Below are 15,965 nucleotides of genomic sequence, written 5' to 3' on the forward strand. Positions count from 1 at the left end.
TCCGACACATTGGTTCGGCTGGCTTCCGGGTTAAGGTTAAGTGGGCGGGTGTTAAGAAGTGCGGTTTGGCAGGTCATGTTTCAGAGGATGCGTGACTCGACCTTCACCTCCAAAGCTCGTTGGGGAGTTGCAGCAATGAGACAAGATCGAGATTGGGGGGAAAAGGGGGTAAAATACACTAAAATGTAGTCACATGGTACATGTCTTTAACATCGTTTGAGAAAAGCTAAGGGATTGGTCAAAAGATGGCTAAGTTATTGACAAATAAAAAATATTTTATGTGTACATTTAAACCACTGTAAATCCACTCCACAGGGGCCTATTAACTTGCTCTCGTAGACATCCCTAATATTAACCACACTGAATGAATATCTGAATATATTAACAACCCGTTCTTCGCATATGTAACGCTGATGTTCAAAATCATCTGCAACATCTTCTCCTCATGACCATATGTCAGATTCATTTCAGATGTTGTATTTAGACTCTTTAAATCAGTCTTAATAAACATGGTAATGCTTTCACTGATTACACATAAAGGAAGATCCTACATGATAGTGCTTTCTTTGTTATCCAACTGATCCCGTCCTTTCTGTCATCTTGTGACCCTGTTCATTACTGCTCGGAACTATATTCAAGTGTATAATTTAACATGGATTGCAGATTTTGAGTTGAAGATTTTGTAATTGACACTAGTTTCAGGTCAACACCAAGCAGAATTTAGCAGCATTCCTATACATTTAGAATTGTGTTTATAAAATGACAATTCAATTGTGTATATTAGATTGTATAACCAGCAGTTACGAATGCTACCATCAGACACCAGTCAGCATATCTGTCGAAGTCCATGACGGGCTGCAGAAACATAATGTATTAACCAATAGAAATCCTTGCGCAATGAATGCGCTTCCAATGATGTTTGACTTCAAATTTATCTTCGGACTAGTCTGCACAGCTCCATCTAATAACAACTAGTGTACCGGTAAAAGTCTTTGTGCCTTTGAAATCACCCTCACTTATCTGGAGCCCAGAAGCGGAGCAAAGCCATAATTAGAGTAGGGATGTGCCTGTCACATGGCTCTACTGGGACACAGAGCTTTGAGCGGGGCTGAGAGTCCTGCATTGCTACCTGACGTTAGCATCATTGCTTCACAATTTAGGAACGTGTTGTATCACAGGTCCTGACGAGGAACCCTGGGGTTATACAGACCATGTGACCTTATCATAAAGGGACCCTGGGTTTTTACAGACCATGTAAAACGTTGTACAGACAGATTGTTATCATCAAGTGAGCCTGAGTTTTTACAGACCATCCGACCTTGTTATCATCAAGTGAGCCTGAGTTTTTACAGACCATGTGACCTTATCAAGGGACCCAGAGTTTACAGACCATGTGACCTTGTTATCATCAAGGGACTCTGGGTTTTTACAGACAATGTGACCTTGTTTTTACAGACCATGTGACTTTTTCTTGGCCAGGTCATATGATTGTACGATAGAAACATAGCAAGTCTCCGTGCAATGCAAACACAAGACTATCTACAGCTAGATAGGGCCAGGATTTCTTCCTGGTTAGGTAACGTGGTTCCAGGAAAGACTCTATGGTTGTACTTTGGCCACTGTTTTGGAGTACTGCGTCAGTGAGTAATCAATGCCCGTGTCCCGTTATTGGTTTCCATCCTTTTTCCCTGACTGGGTGTCAATGAGTGTCAGTGTTTCCCCTCAGGGAGAGGTATCTCACCAGGCACCTCAGGTGGAGGACACACTGTGTAACAGGAACCTGACTAAGATCACTGTTGACGCCATGCTATCTGCTGTTGATCATGTGGCTGTATGCCTCTCCTCTTACCCAGCTGCCTGCCCAGCCCCCTTTTTAAAACACACATGCAGGCTGATCTCAGCCAAATTCAGCAGCCAACTGTCAAGACTGTGTGCTTATGACCGTCCAGCCCATGGGACATTTTGGAGGGGAGCCAGATTGTGAATGCACCGCAATGTCTGCTGATGATGCAGCGCCGCACTAACCCCTCCCCATGCCTGGGACGCGGAGTGGTAGATGCCGCCTGTTACATGATATGGAGCATGTTGAACTGGTAGAGAGGGAGCAGGTTGAGTGAGTGTATGGGATACAGATATACACAGACAGGAAAAGCAAAAGTATGCTGTTATAAGGTGTCCCTGTCGTTGAGGCATATAACCACCTGGTGTTAAAGTGTTGGCAATCCCTGGAGTACTTTTTTGGTTTTGAGACAGCAGTTAAAGGACGCTGCAGTGTCTGCTCTGCCAGTGTGTGTGTATGCCGCAGCTGGCTGAAGATGTGCCCGTACAGCAGAGTAAGTTTGCAGCCTTGGAGGAGGAGGGTGTCTGTTCGAGTAGGGGTGCTTGTCGCTGGGACTGTTGTAGAGGACGTTTCGCCCCGCACCGCCATGTCACTGACACCCGGCGCTTCTCTTCGCCGGGTCTTCTGAGATCCCACGTCCCGCTTCCTGGAGGAGGCTGGCATGACTTTGGCACAATGTCGGACTCCAGTCTGTGGATGGTGCTCTCCAACTTTACCATGCCACACTTTCTCAGCGGGGCCATGCTCAGACGATCCAAAAGGTAACCATGATGACAATCAGTATGTTTTGTTCAGTGAGTGTAGGTTTGGTTCTTCTGTCATATGTAGGCTACTTGGGACCCTGCAGCCAGAGTGTTTTGAAGAATTCAGAGTTTGGTAGAAATCCAAGCCTGTTCTTCTACCTTTTGAATTGGACAGACCAGGGAATGACTAGTAGCGAATGTGTTGTTGCCTTGTTGGGGTCATCTGAGATGTTATGGGATGACGTTAACGCAGCACCGTAAGTTGGGTGTTGCTGCTTCCCTATTATGTGTGATTGAGCCTTGTGGCGCTGTAACGCTGGGGGAATGTTTGATTCCTATCAAGGCAGTATCTTGTGGGCCATGCACTCTATAAAGGATGTTTACCAACACAGTATGATTACCATGTTTCCTTAAATTGGAATAAGGGAGGGAGTGTCGACTTTTAGGAATATTATTTGAGATTATCACAGATTCCTATGAATCTGTCTCTATCTGGTACCTCATCTGGTACCTCATTAGAACATAAGCCACAATATAATTGTTTTTTCAGACTCTTCCCATGAATACTGTAGATGTGTCTTTAAGATTGTCGTTGGAGTTTAAGTTTCATACAATTACCTTTCATAGTACTGTGACAGTATATCACTGTAGCACTGCATCGTCCAGAGGATTGTAAGTTATATAGCGCTCTTCCCCAGTTCTTTGTGTAAACTAGTGCATTTGGTCCAGTCCCTCAAACTCATAATATTTATAATCCACGGCATGACCTATTTTATATTAAAGAACAGCTTAATATGAAATGGATGTCCTCGCTGCTCTGTATTTTCAGGACATGCTGTACTATGCTGTGTAATCTATTCCTTTCATTTGAAAATCACCAGGGGTCTTTTTCTGTATAAAAACATTGATGGTTGGGAGTAACTGAAACAAATTAAGAGAGGCTGTAGTTGATTGTAGCCTAAATGGGCAGGGTCAAAGATGGTTTGCTGGTTAGTGCTTTGAGTGAATAAGCATGTATATATCAGTGATAACTGATTTGATTATGTGGAGAACAGATGGGAGGGCTGTTGTCCCATGTGAGCAGTGGTGGAAAAAGTACCCAATTTTCTTGAGTCAGAGTAAAGATACCTTAATAGAGAATGACTCAAGTAAAAGTGAAAGTCGCCCAGTAAAATATTTATTTTAAGATTCATATTTCCTATGTATGCTATATTTCTCATGCCATTTGTCAGATATTTGGTTTTAAATATATTTACAGTAAGTATTTTGGTCTCCCAAGTGGCACAGCGGTCTAAGGCACTACATCTCAGTGCAAGAGGTGTCACTACAGTCCCTGGCTCGAATCCAGGCTGAATCACATCCGGCCGTGATTTGGAGACCCATAGGGCGGCGCACAATTGGCATAGCATTGTCTGGGTTTGGCCGGGGTAGGCCGTCATTGTAAATGAGAATTTGTTCTTAACTGACAGGCCTAGTTAAATAAAGGTTGTAAAAAAAACTGAAGTAAATGTAATTAAGTATAAATACTTTTTTATTGCTTATATAAAGCAAACCAGACGGCGGCATAATCTTTTTTTATTTGTATTATTTACTGATAGCCAGGGGCATGCTCCAACACTCTGACATCATTTACAAACGAAGCATGTGTTTAGTGAGTCTGCCAGATCAGAGGCAGTAGGGATTACCAGGGATGTTGTCTTGATAACTGTGAATTAGACAATTTTCCTGTCCTGCTAAGCATTCAAAATGTAATGGGTACTTTTGGGTGTCAAAATTTATGGAGTAAAAAGTACATCATTTTCTTTAGGATTGTAGTGAAGTTAAAGTAAAAGTAAAATGTAAATAGTAAAGTACAGATACCCTCAAACGACTTAAGTCGAGTTTTTATACTTAAGCACTTTACACCACTGCATGTGAGAGCACAGAACAGAGCTCTGGTCATGTCCTGAACTGGGATGAACTCTATGGGTTTATCCACAATTTTCTAATGCAGATAGAGATGACATTGTTCTCTAACTCCACATGTTATTCAGAAAAAATATGGTCTCCTTTTTGTTATATTTCTATCTGTGATGCCACTTGAACCATTCAGCCATCTGAAGAAGTGCCCGATGTTTGGTATTTGTGTTGTGACATTATCCATTCTTTCTAATACAACAATATGATGACCATTTTTCAAGTAGAATCTTTCAGGCTAAAAGGACATGCAATATCGGAATATTTGTTAGGTATTACGTTTTAACAATTTCAACAGAATAATTTCTGTGAAAGCAGTAATCCCCAATGACCAAAATATGACCCATAGTGCATTAGTGACAGATACTTTAGCTGGGGAGGAAGAGCACATAATCTCTACCCCCCCCCCCCCTTTTCTGTATGTTTCTTTCTTGCTCTTTCTGTGTGCCTGTATGTTGTATATTGGCATCTCTTGACAAGGAAGAAAAGCTCAAAGACGTAAAAAACGAGGAATCATGACTTCTTGTTGCTGTCATGGGTCAAGATAAGAAATACTTTTTATTTGCTCAGATTGGAAAGCAGTGTTGTAAATTATTGGCTATTTTAATGCCTTGCTGAACTAGAAGCTAGTAAACAAGCCATAATCTAAGACACTTTTTACTTGATTTACAACATGAAAAGTCTTGTAATGTTTCATTCGGCAGGAAATTAATGTAATAGAATGCACGAACAGCAGAGATTTTATATTTCCACACAATTTGTCTCTCAACAGGGTTTCCTTTGTTGCCTCGATCAAACAAGACCGAATATGTTGTAGGAGCACCTTCATTTTTTATTGTATTGAACCTTTATTTAACTAGGCAAGTCAGTTAAGAGCAAATTCTTATTTACAATGACGGCCTACCAAAAGGCAAAAGGCCTCCTGTGGGGACGGGGGCTGGGATTAAAACTAAAACAAATAAAATACATATATAGGACAGAACACACATCACGACAAGAGACAACACTACATAAAGGGAGACCTAAGACGACAACATAGCAAGGCAGCAACACATGACAACAACATGGTTGCGGTACAAAACATGGTACAAACATTATTTTGGGCACAGACAACCGCACAACGGGCAAGAACATAAACCTGGCTTGAATCCATTTACCTTTTTTACACAACAGATGGTGGTTTGTTTGATAAAAACGCTCTATTCCATTGCTAGAGAGACTGATGGCTAGCTAGCTAAGTGCTGATTTCACATGGTGCACAATAATGGCTGCGAATGAGGCGGAGAGGTTTTGCATATCACTGAGACTGGCAAACCTTGCTAGGCACAGCATACAAGCAGGACTGGCCTACTTTCTCTGTATCGTCTTTGCCCTGGGCTCCTTTATTCCCAGTATAAAGCATCATTAGACAATCACGTTTCACTTTCTTTTTCCTCCCCCCTCTTAATCTCTCATGAGTTGTATACTGTACCACAGGATAATTATCACTGATGAATGCTGTCATGCTAAAATGTGTTGTTATTTTAGAGAAGGGTTTTTCTGTCAACGTCCGTTTGTATACCGAGAGTGGCACAATATCTCTCATACAGCCTAACCTGTACTGTGGTGGCAGTTTACACAGAACAATAAACTAACTAATGTTGTTGTTGCCTGGCCCTGTAAGTATAAGGCAACGGGGAAGTGATTTCGCTCTGCTTCTCCAGTTAAACAGCCTTTTGTGATGGCTTTTTGGGTGTAACATGTCTCTATGAGAATGGGGACATGGTGAGGGAGTAGATTTGAGCAGAAGTGTAATGACAATACTTAATGTAATGACAGTACTAAGTTTGTATTACTATTATTGTGTGGACTGACCCTGGACATTAGACCTGTCTGTTTGGAAAGGAAGGGGAAGGGGGATACCTAGTCAGTTGTACAACTGAATGCATTCAACTGAAATGCGTCTTTCGCATTTAACCCAACCCCTCTGAATCAGAGCGGTGCGTGGGGCTGCCTTAAGCGACATCCACGTCTTCGGCGCCCGGGGAACAGTGGGTTAACTGCCTTGCTCAGGGGCAGAAGACAGATTTTTACCTTGTCAGCTCGAGGATTCGATCCAGCAACCTTTCGGTTACTGGCCCAACACTCTAACCACTAGGCTACCTTTGTGTGTGCGTGTACCTGTCTGTCTAGAGAAGGGCCGTTGAGTGAGGAAGTGAGTGCGACTCAGTGTGTCCACTGGGCAGAAGTGTGGCACTCTCCTGGTCTAATCCTGCACTGACGGGGCATAAATAGCCTGGGTTAAACCTTATCCTCTTTGACTCACCACCTGGATAGTGGATATTATTCAGCTGGCTATCATGATGAATGTTTCGGCTCCCCTGATTGACGTTTCACAATGTCCCTGTCCACCAACTTGAACATCTGTTATCTGAAGCAGTTTGTAGTTGTTTGGCAGACAGGTAGGTGCCCCCAGAGCAAACATGATTTACCTCCTGACGGACCAGGAGTTTCCATTGCTTACACAAGTGGAGAGAATACCTTTGAGTTTTAGATAGGGGTAACACCAACTAGATATACAGTGCACTTGGAAAGTATTCAGACCACTTCACTTTTTCCAAATTGTGTAATGTACAGCCTTATTCTAAAATTGATTACATTTATTGATATTTCATTTTTTATTTTGAAACCAGTTTTTGCTTTGTCATTGAGATATTTTGTGTAGTTTGAGGGACATTTTTTTTTACAGCAATTTTTGAATAAGGCTATAACGTAACAAAATGTGTAAAAAGTGGTCTGAATACTTTCCGAATGTACTGTGTGTGGCATCATACTGTATATTCATCTTAAACCCCTCCATAGTTAATGTATCTACCTAATGCTCTTCCACGGAAGTCTGAACAAGTATATTGTGTTATTATGTGGTTATAATGCGTTGTAGGACTTGTCATAAGAATGTATGACCCCCTTATAATGTCTATCATCTCATACCGATGCTGACTTAATGGCAACTGTTTGACCAGCTCAAATCATAGTTTGTGAGGAGGCACTTTTTTCATAATTCCTATTCATTCCACATTTGAAGACATCTGTACAAGACCCTTTTTCCTTATTGTCATGATAAACCCTAATAGATGAATTGGCTTGTTCGTTAGAAGAGGTCCTCGGTCCGCCATGACTATATCACACTGTTCGGACTGTGCAAGAAATGGTATCCCCCTTTCGCTTGTAAGGAGAGACGATGATCCCTACATTTGCAAAGAGTTGGGAGATGATAATATTCATACATGGGGAATCAGGGTTCGATTCCAGAGAGGAAAGCCTGAGAAACAGCTACCACATCCAAGGAGGGCAGAAGGCACACAAATTACCCACTCCTGACTCAGGGAGGTAGTGATGAAAAATAACAATACAGGACTCTTTAGAGGCCCTGTAATTGCAATGGGTACGCTTGAAATCCTTTAATGAGGATCCATTGGTGGGCAAATTTGATGCCAGCAGCTGCGGTAATTCCATATCCAATAGTGCATCTTAAAGTTGCTCCAGTTAAAAAGCTGTTGGATCTCGGGTATAAGCTGACGGTCTGCCGCGAGTTGAGCTACGGCCTTTCTCAGCTGCGATACGCGTAACTGGGTGTCCCTTGGGGTCTTAAAGTATTCAAAGCAGACCGTGGCCTGAATACCGCAGCTAGGAATAATGGAGAAAGACTCTGGTTCTATTTTGTTATTGTTTTCTTCTGAACTGGGCCAGTGGTTAAGAGGGACTGCCGGGGGCATACATATTGTGCCGCTTGACGTGAAATTCTTGGACTGGTGCAAGAATGTTTTCATTAATCAAGAATGAAAGTCGGCGGTTTAAAGACTATCAGATACCGTTGTAGTTCTGACCATAAGCGATGCCAGCTAGCGATCCGGCGGCTTTATTCCCATGACCCGCCAGATTGACCCGCCAGAAACCAGATTCTGGGTTCCAGGGGGGAGTATTGTTGCAATGCTGAAACTTACAGGAATTGACAGAAGGGCACCAGCAGGAGTGGAGCCTCCGGCTTAATTTGACTCAGGAAACCTCGCCCGGACATGAAAAGATTTGACAGCTCTTTCTCGATTCTGTGGGTGGTGGAGTGATTTGTTTTGTTAATTCCAATAACGGACATGACAACTAATAAACTTTAAACTAGTTATGCGGCCAGAGCGGTCGGCGTCCAACTTCTTTGGGGGACAAGTAGCGTTCAGCCACACGAGATTGAGCAATAACAGGTCTGTGATGCCTGGGGCTGCACGCGCGCCACACTGAGCCGATTGGCGTGTCTACCCTTCGCCGAGAGGCATGGGTAACCTGCTAAAGCCTACTTGTGATAGGGTTTGGGGATTGCGTTTTTTTTTTCTTTTTTCCCATGAGCGAGGAATTCCCAGTAAGTGTGGGTTATAAACACGTGTTAAGTCCCTGCCCTTTATACACACCACCTTTCGCTACTACCGATTGGATGGTTCAGTGAGGTCCTTAGATTGGTTTCCGTAGGTGAACCTGTGGAAAGATAGTTAACGGGTTGCCAGCTGCTGGTGCGGGGCTGTGCTCAAAAACTAAATTCTGCACTAGGTAGTTGTAGGGGGCTCATGCCCCCTGTCTTTCTCTTGGTGCGGGATTCTGGGCCAGGCTCTCGCCCAAGCTCGGTTTCCCGCATCTCCCCATGTCGCCTGGGTTATGCCTGACCAGCTCTCCCCCTTTCCCCTTTCCGCACGGCCTGTGGGTAGGTGTGTCGGCCAAGTCTGAGGGGGATTGGGGGTCGCCGGTGAACCAGTTCTTCCCGCCTCGGTCTCCCATAGCCTATAGAATATTCACATACTGTATTTAGACAAGTTGGAGTTGGCCAACTCACATTATATACACTGCTCAAAAAAAATAAAGGGAACACTAAAATAACACATCCTAGATCTGAATGAATGAAATATTCTTATTAAATATTTTTTTCTTTACATAGTTGAATGTGCTGACAAAAAAATCACACAAAAATTATCAATGGAAATCAAATTTATCAACCCATGGAGGTCTGGATTTGCAGTCACACTCAAAATTAAAGTGGAAAACCACACTACAGGCTGATCCAACTTTGATGTAATGTCCTTAAAACAAGTCAAAATGAAGGCCTCAGTAGTGTGTGTGACCTCCACGTGCCTGTATGACCTCCCTACAACACCTGGGCATGCTCCTGATGAGGTGGCGGATGGTCTCCTGAGGGATCTCCTCCCAGACCTGGACGAAAGCATCCGCCAATTCCTGGACAGTCTGTGGTACAACGTGGCGTTGGTGGATGGAGCGAGACATGATGTCCCAGGTGTGCTCAATTGGATTCAAGTCTGGGGAACGGGCGGGCCAGTCCATAGCATCAATACCTTCCTCTTGCAGGAACTGCTGACACACTCCAGCCACATGAGGTCTAGCATTGTCTTGCATTAGGAAACCCAGGGCCAACCGCACCAGCATATGGTCTCACAAGGTGTCTGATGCTCTCATCTCGGTACCTATGGCAGTCAGGCTACCTCTGGCGAGCACATGGAGGGCTGTGCGGCCCCCAAGAAAATGCCACCGCACACCATGACTGACCCACCACCAAACCGGTCATGCTGGAGGATGTTGCAGGCAGCAGAACGTTCTCCACGGCGTCTCCAGACTCTGTCACGTCTGTCACGTGCTCAGTGTGAACCTGCTTTCATCTGTGAAGAACACCAGGGCGCAGTGGCGAATTTGCCAATCTTGGTGTTCTCTGGCAAATGCCAAACGTCCTGCACGGTGTTGGGCTGTAAGGACAACCCCCCACCTGTGGAAGTCGGGCCCTCATACCACCCTCATGGAGTCTGTTTCTGACCGTTTGAGCAGTCACATTTACATTTGTGGTCTGCTGGAGGTCATTTTGCGGGCTCTGGCAGTGCTCCTCCTTGCACAAAGGCGGAGGTAGCGGTCCTGCTGGTTGGTTGTTGCCCTCCTACGGCCTCCTCCACGTCTCCTGATGTACTGGCCTGTCTCCTGGTAGCGCCTCCATGCTCTGGACACTACGCTGACAGACACAGCAAACCTTCTTGCCACAGCTCGCATTGATGTGCCATCCTGGATGAGCTACACTACCTGAGCCACTTGTGTGGGTTGTAGACTCCGTATCATGCTACCACTAGAGTGAAAGCACCGCCAGCATTCAAAAGTGACCAAAACATCGCCAGGAAGCATAGGAACTGAGAAGTGGTCTGTGGTCACCACCTGCAGAACCACTCCTTTATTGGGGGTGTCTTTGCTAATTGCCTAATAATTTCCACCTGTTGTCTATTCCACTTGCACAACAGCATGTGAAATTTATTGTCAATCAGTGTTGATTCCTAAGTGGACAGTTTGATTTCACAGAAGTGTGATTGACATGGAGTTAACTTCTTATGGCTGCAATCCCGTTAACGTGATGATATGACAACAGCCAGTGAAAGTGCAGGGCGCCAAATTCAAACAACAGAAATCTCATAATTAAAATTCCTCAAACATACATGTATCTTATACCATTTTAAAGGTAATCTTGTTGTTAATCCCACCAAAGTGTCCGATTTCAAATAGGCTTTTCAGCGAAAGCACCACAAACGATTATGTTAGGTCACCACCAACTCAGAGAAAAATTCAGCCATTTTTTCAGCCAAAGAGAGGAGTCACAAAAAGCACAAATAGAGATAAAATTAATCACTAACCTTTGATGATCTTCATCAGATGACACTCATAGGACTTCATGTTACACAATACATATATGTCTTGTTCGATTAAGTTCATATTTATATCCAAAAACCTCAGTTTACATTGGCGCCATGTTCAGAAATGCCTCCAAAATATCCGGAGAAATTGCAGAGAGCCACGTCAAATAACAGATACTCATCATAAACTCCAAAAGTTCCGTAACAGTCAGTAGAAACATGTCAAACGATGTATTGAATCAATCTTTAGAATGTTTTTAACAACGTTCCAACCGGAGAATTACATTGACTTCAGAAGTGCGATGGAACAGAGCTCCCTCCCATGTGAATGCGCATGGTCAAAGAATGGTCAGGTCATGGCAGACCTGACTAATTCCCCTCTCTACTCTCTTCACAGTAGAGGCATCAGACAAGGTTCTACAGACTGTTGACATCTAGTGGAAGCCGTAGGAAGTGCAAACTCATCCATATCTCGCTGTGATTTCAATAGGATCTTGGTTGAAAATCGACCAGCCTCAGAATTTCCACTTCCTGTTTGGATTTTTTCTCAGGTTTTTGCCTGCCATATGAGTTCTGTTATACTCACAGACATAATTCAAACAGTTTTAGAAACTTCAGAGTGTTTTCTATCCTATACTACTAATAATATGCATATATTAGCAACTATGACTGAGGATCAGGACGTTTACTCTGGGCACCTCTGTGCACCTTTCTTCCAAGCTACTCAATACTGCCCCTGCAGCCATAAGAAGTTTTAACAAACTATAGTTTTGGCAAGTCGGTTAGGACATCTACTTTGTGCATGACACAAGTAATTTTTCAGACAATTGTTTACAGACAGATTATTTCACTTATAATTCACTGTGCCACAATTCCAGTGGGTCAGAAGTTTACAAACACTAAGTTGACTGTGCATTTTAACAGCTTCCAGTAAAGGATGTCATGGGTTTAGAAGCTTCTGATAGGCTAAGTGACATCATTTGAGTCAATTGGAGGTGTACCTAGGTATGTATTTCAAGGCCTACCTTCAAACTCAGTGCCTCTTCGTTTGACATCATGGGAAAATCAAAAATCAAAAATCTAAATTCACATTCTTAAAATAAAGTGGTGATCCTAAATGACCTAAGACGGAATTTCTACTAGGATTAAATGTCAGGAATTGTGAAGCTCTGAGTTTAAATGTATTTGGCTTAGGTCTATGTAAACTTCCGACTTCAACTGTATGTAACGTTTTAGGTGCTAAGGGCCGATTTGGAACTCCATTATATGTTGAGAATGCTTGAGCATTAACATTTTCTAGTGTTCAGAGGAGAAGTGAACAATGTGAATGCCTGATGCACACCTAATGCAGTCTTTTCACATGAAAGTGCCTCCTCACTGAGAGAGCATTAAGATCAGAGCACCAAGGGCTCTGCAATGTCACCTGTAGCAGCTGCCTCGCCAGGGACCTGACAGAATGCCAGTTTGTGTGCATGTGCGCATCTACACCTGTGAAACACACACACCCTGCTTCTACAACTCTATCTCTGCCTCTATGAAACTACATAGTCCTCTAGCCATGATGTGACACACTGCGTCATACTTTCTAGCAAAGCCTCAGCTCCTATCCTAAAACACTGCAAGGGACAAGATCTAGTCATGGCTACAGTACAATGTATGAAATGTGCCTCAATGTCAGCTTAATGTGATGTGAATCGACATGGCTCTCTGCTGAGCAGGAGGTTACACAATCACAGACAGTCTCATTGAGGTCCGACCTTGCAGTGAATGTTTTTAAGAATGAGGTATTTTCAGACTGTGCCCTTTGGGAAAGGCACATAGTCTATATATTGCAGTGTGATGTGGGTATTGAAGTCTGTAGTGAAATATATACTGAACAAATATATAAACTCAACATGTAAAGTGTTCCATTTTCCATGAGCTGAAATAAAATTTCCCAAACATTTTCGATACGCACATAAAGTTTCTCAAATTTTGTGCACAAATTTGTTTACATCCCTGTTAGTGAGTGGGCCTATGCCCTCCCAGGCCCACCTGTGGCTGTGGCGCTGCACAGTCATGTGAAATCTATAGATTAGAACCTAATGAATTCATTTTAATTGACTGATTTCCTTTTGAACTGTAACTCAGTAAAATCTTTGTAGTTTTTTTCCTTCAGTATATGTTCAATTCATGTTCTCTGAAGATTGAAACATTGTACATTCCCAAGTGCATTTTCCACTGAGATTGAGTGATGGAGCAATTGTTCCTTCAAACCTTTTCCTGTGTAAATGACTGAACTCCCCTGTTGTGATTCAAAATATCCCACCCTTATGAGTCACAATAAAAACATGAATTAATTACTAATGTGAGTAATATCAAAGTCATCAGATGTTGCGATTTACAAAATACACAATAGGCATCCCAATTCTTCCGCTCGGTAGCAGTAGGCTAAAGTGCTTTGTCAGAATGGATTGAGGCTAGTGTTACGTCTTTGCTACCTAAGCCCGGCTAAATAAGAGGATCTGCTTTGTCAGCACTTAGCGTGACATTAGATAGCTACTGTACCCGGCACCGGTCTGTCCTTCATTTCCTCCTGAGGCTGTCACCCAAGCAAGATGCTCTTTAAGGGACACTTTTTATGGATATGATTTAATAATATATATATTTTTCACTTCTCTTATTGATGTCTCTGAAGGGATTTTAATGTTTTCCAAACTGCTATAGAAGTAAAATGTTTTATTAGTACCACTGTTACACCTGGACTAAGGAGTTGGAAGCTTCCATGTGTTTTAATGGAGAATATGAACATTGTTGGAACTGAGGAGAGCATAGTTTGAATACCTAGAGTGAATGGGATGCAGGATTCTGGCAACCATAAGTGGTACAGATTGTGGAAACGTTGCAGAGGACGGTATGCCAGGCCAAAGAAAATTACTAACAGTTGTTTATGAAATGTTTGTAGGCATATATTTACTGTCATGCTATTGAAGAGCGGTTTTTGTCGCCTGCCGACTCAAACTGAATTTTTCTGCTGCTCTATCATTGGCTACATACTTCAGTCTGAGACAGCCATCATTGTATTTTTTTGTGGTGATGTTAAAATGAGGGGTGTTGTACAAAAGTCTTGTGCGATTGGATCATCTCTAACCAATCAGAGTATCCAAGCCAATGACGAATTTTCGAAATGCTGCTTTACCGACACGTATTCTGGCTCTGGCCTAACCTGTCGGTTTCTGGGACTAATCAGACAGTCTAGAATGGATTTCCATTCTCGAAAATTGTTGGGGTGGTACTCAGATCCAGACTCATTGAGGAGAAGAAACTAACATTGTCTGTGGCGTAGCGTTTGGCCGGAGCAAGGAGTTTGGGTAGCCAGGCAACGATTTTTGCTGTTCAATGTTTATTTGGTGAGCAATGTGCATATTAGTCAAAGTCCAGTTTGATTTGTCTAATGATTCAGGGAGTGGCTACAATAGTTGTTTTCATTGACAACACCCACTGCTGCCTTTTTTCATTGAGTAAGCAGAACAATCCATCTTTTAAAACTATTGTTAACTAGACCTATTACACTTTTTTGTCTTGACTGAATATGCAAATAGAATCAGCACTTACCTCTTTCTACATGAGTCCCTGTTAACTGAATTTGCTCTCTACCACCAGTGCAGTATTTTTAGCTTCCTCCGGGTGTAGAATCAGGTCTTGAGTGCTGTGTTTAATAATCCACAGAAAAGGCCCATCCTCGGGCTAATCAGAGGTGCTAATGAGGACTATTATCATTAATCAGTTACAGTACTCATGTTGCTGAGACGGCCTGGTCGTTGAGTGCTGGGGGATTTATATGATGTTTAATGGATCCTGCTGGCTGTGGCAGGATTGGCCTATAGGAGAGATCTGGTGGGTCACATTGGCCTATAGGAGAAATCTGGTGGATGATATAGAAGATCTGGTGGTACCTTCCGTGGCGGATTGGCCTATAGAATAGATCTGGTGGGTCACATTGGCCTATAGAATAGATCTGGTGGGTCACTTTGGCCTATAGAATAGATCTGGGCCTCTAGATTCGTATTATGTGGAATTGCAAAGCTCCAGGTAGACGTTCCCTACAGGTGTAGGGTCACCTTATTCTGCTCCAGTACTAGCCTTCCCCTGGGGAAGAATGGCATCTAGGGCAACTTCATCGTACTCCAAGTGCAAACCTATATGAATGCAAGAATGTGGGAAAAAGGTTGAAAAGAGTTTCCATGTCTTTGCACTGGAAGTCATTTTTGTGGATGTGAGTGATGTATAAGTGAACTATGTGCAGTGGAATGTGTAGTGCATGTTAAGTAGCTATGATTACATCTGGCATGTTTACTTAGATAATAAAGCACTGTGAGTGACTGGCTGGCTGACTGGCTGGCTTTGTCTCGCTCTCCCTGTTTAGCTGTCTAACCTCTTACTGTCTGTTTTCATAGCTGCAGGACGAGCAACAGAAAAAGCCTGATAGGAAGTGGTCAGTCTTCAGCGCTTGCACGACCTCACTCCCCCCTCTCATCACATACAGGTAAGGTGTGTGTGTGTGCGCGTGTGCCCATTATCTTTGTACAGGCATCTGTTTTGATGTGTGTGAAGTGCCCCAATGAGTGACAGACATAATTAATGTTGTTGTGCTTGCTCGCATGCTAAGTGGCTTTGGTTGGCCAGAGTGTTCTATCCCTGAATGAAGGCCATTGTCTGTGGGTAAATGAAGAAGTCTGGAAAAATCAT

General features: G+C 43.1%; 1 protein-coding gene across 7 annotated transcripts in view; it reads left to right on the forward strand.

Moving 5' to 3' along the window:
• The window catches only part of mast4 (microtubule associated serine/threonine kinase family member 4), a 187,500-nt gene that overhangs the window by 126,463 nt on the left and 45,072 nt on the right, over positions 1-15,965 (forward strand). For all 7 annotated transcript variants that reach the window (XM_023984206.1, XM_023984207.1, XM_023984208.1 and 4 more), the window contains one exon: positions 15,674-15,762. In XM_023984206.1, coding sequence (XP_023839974.1) covers positions 15,674-15,762 — 89 coding nt within the window. The remainder of the gene's footprint in view (positions 1-15,673; positions 15,763-15,965) is intronic.

Source organism: Salvelinus sp. IW2-2015, linkage group LG4q.1:29 (assembly GCF_002910315.2).
Source record: "Salvelinus sp. IW2-2015 linkage group LG4q.1:29, ASM291031v2, whole genome shotgun sequence".
Taxonomy (NCBI): domain Eukaryota; kingdom Metazoa; phylum Chordata; class Actinopteri; order Salmoniformes; family Salmonidae; genus Salvelinus; species Salvelinus sp. IW2-2015.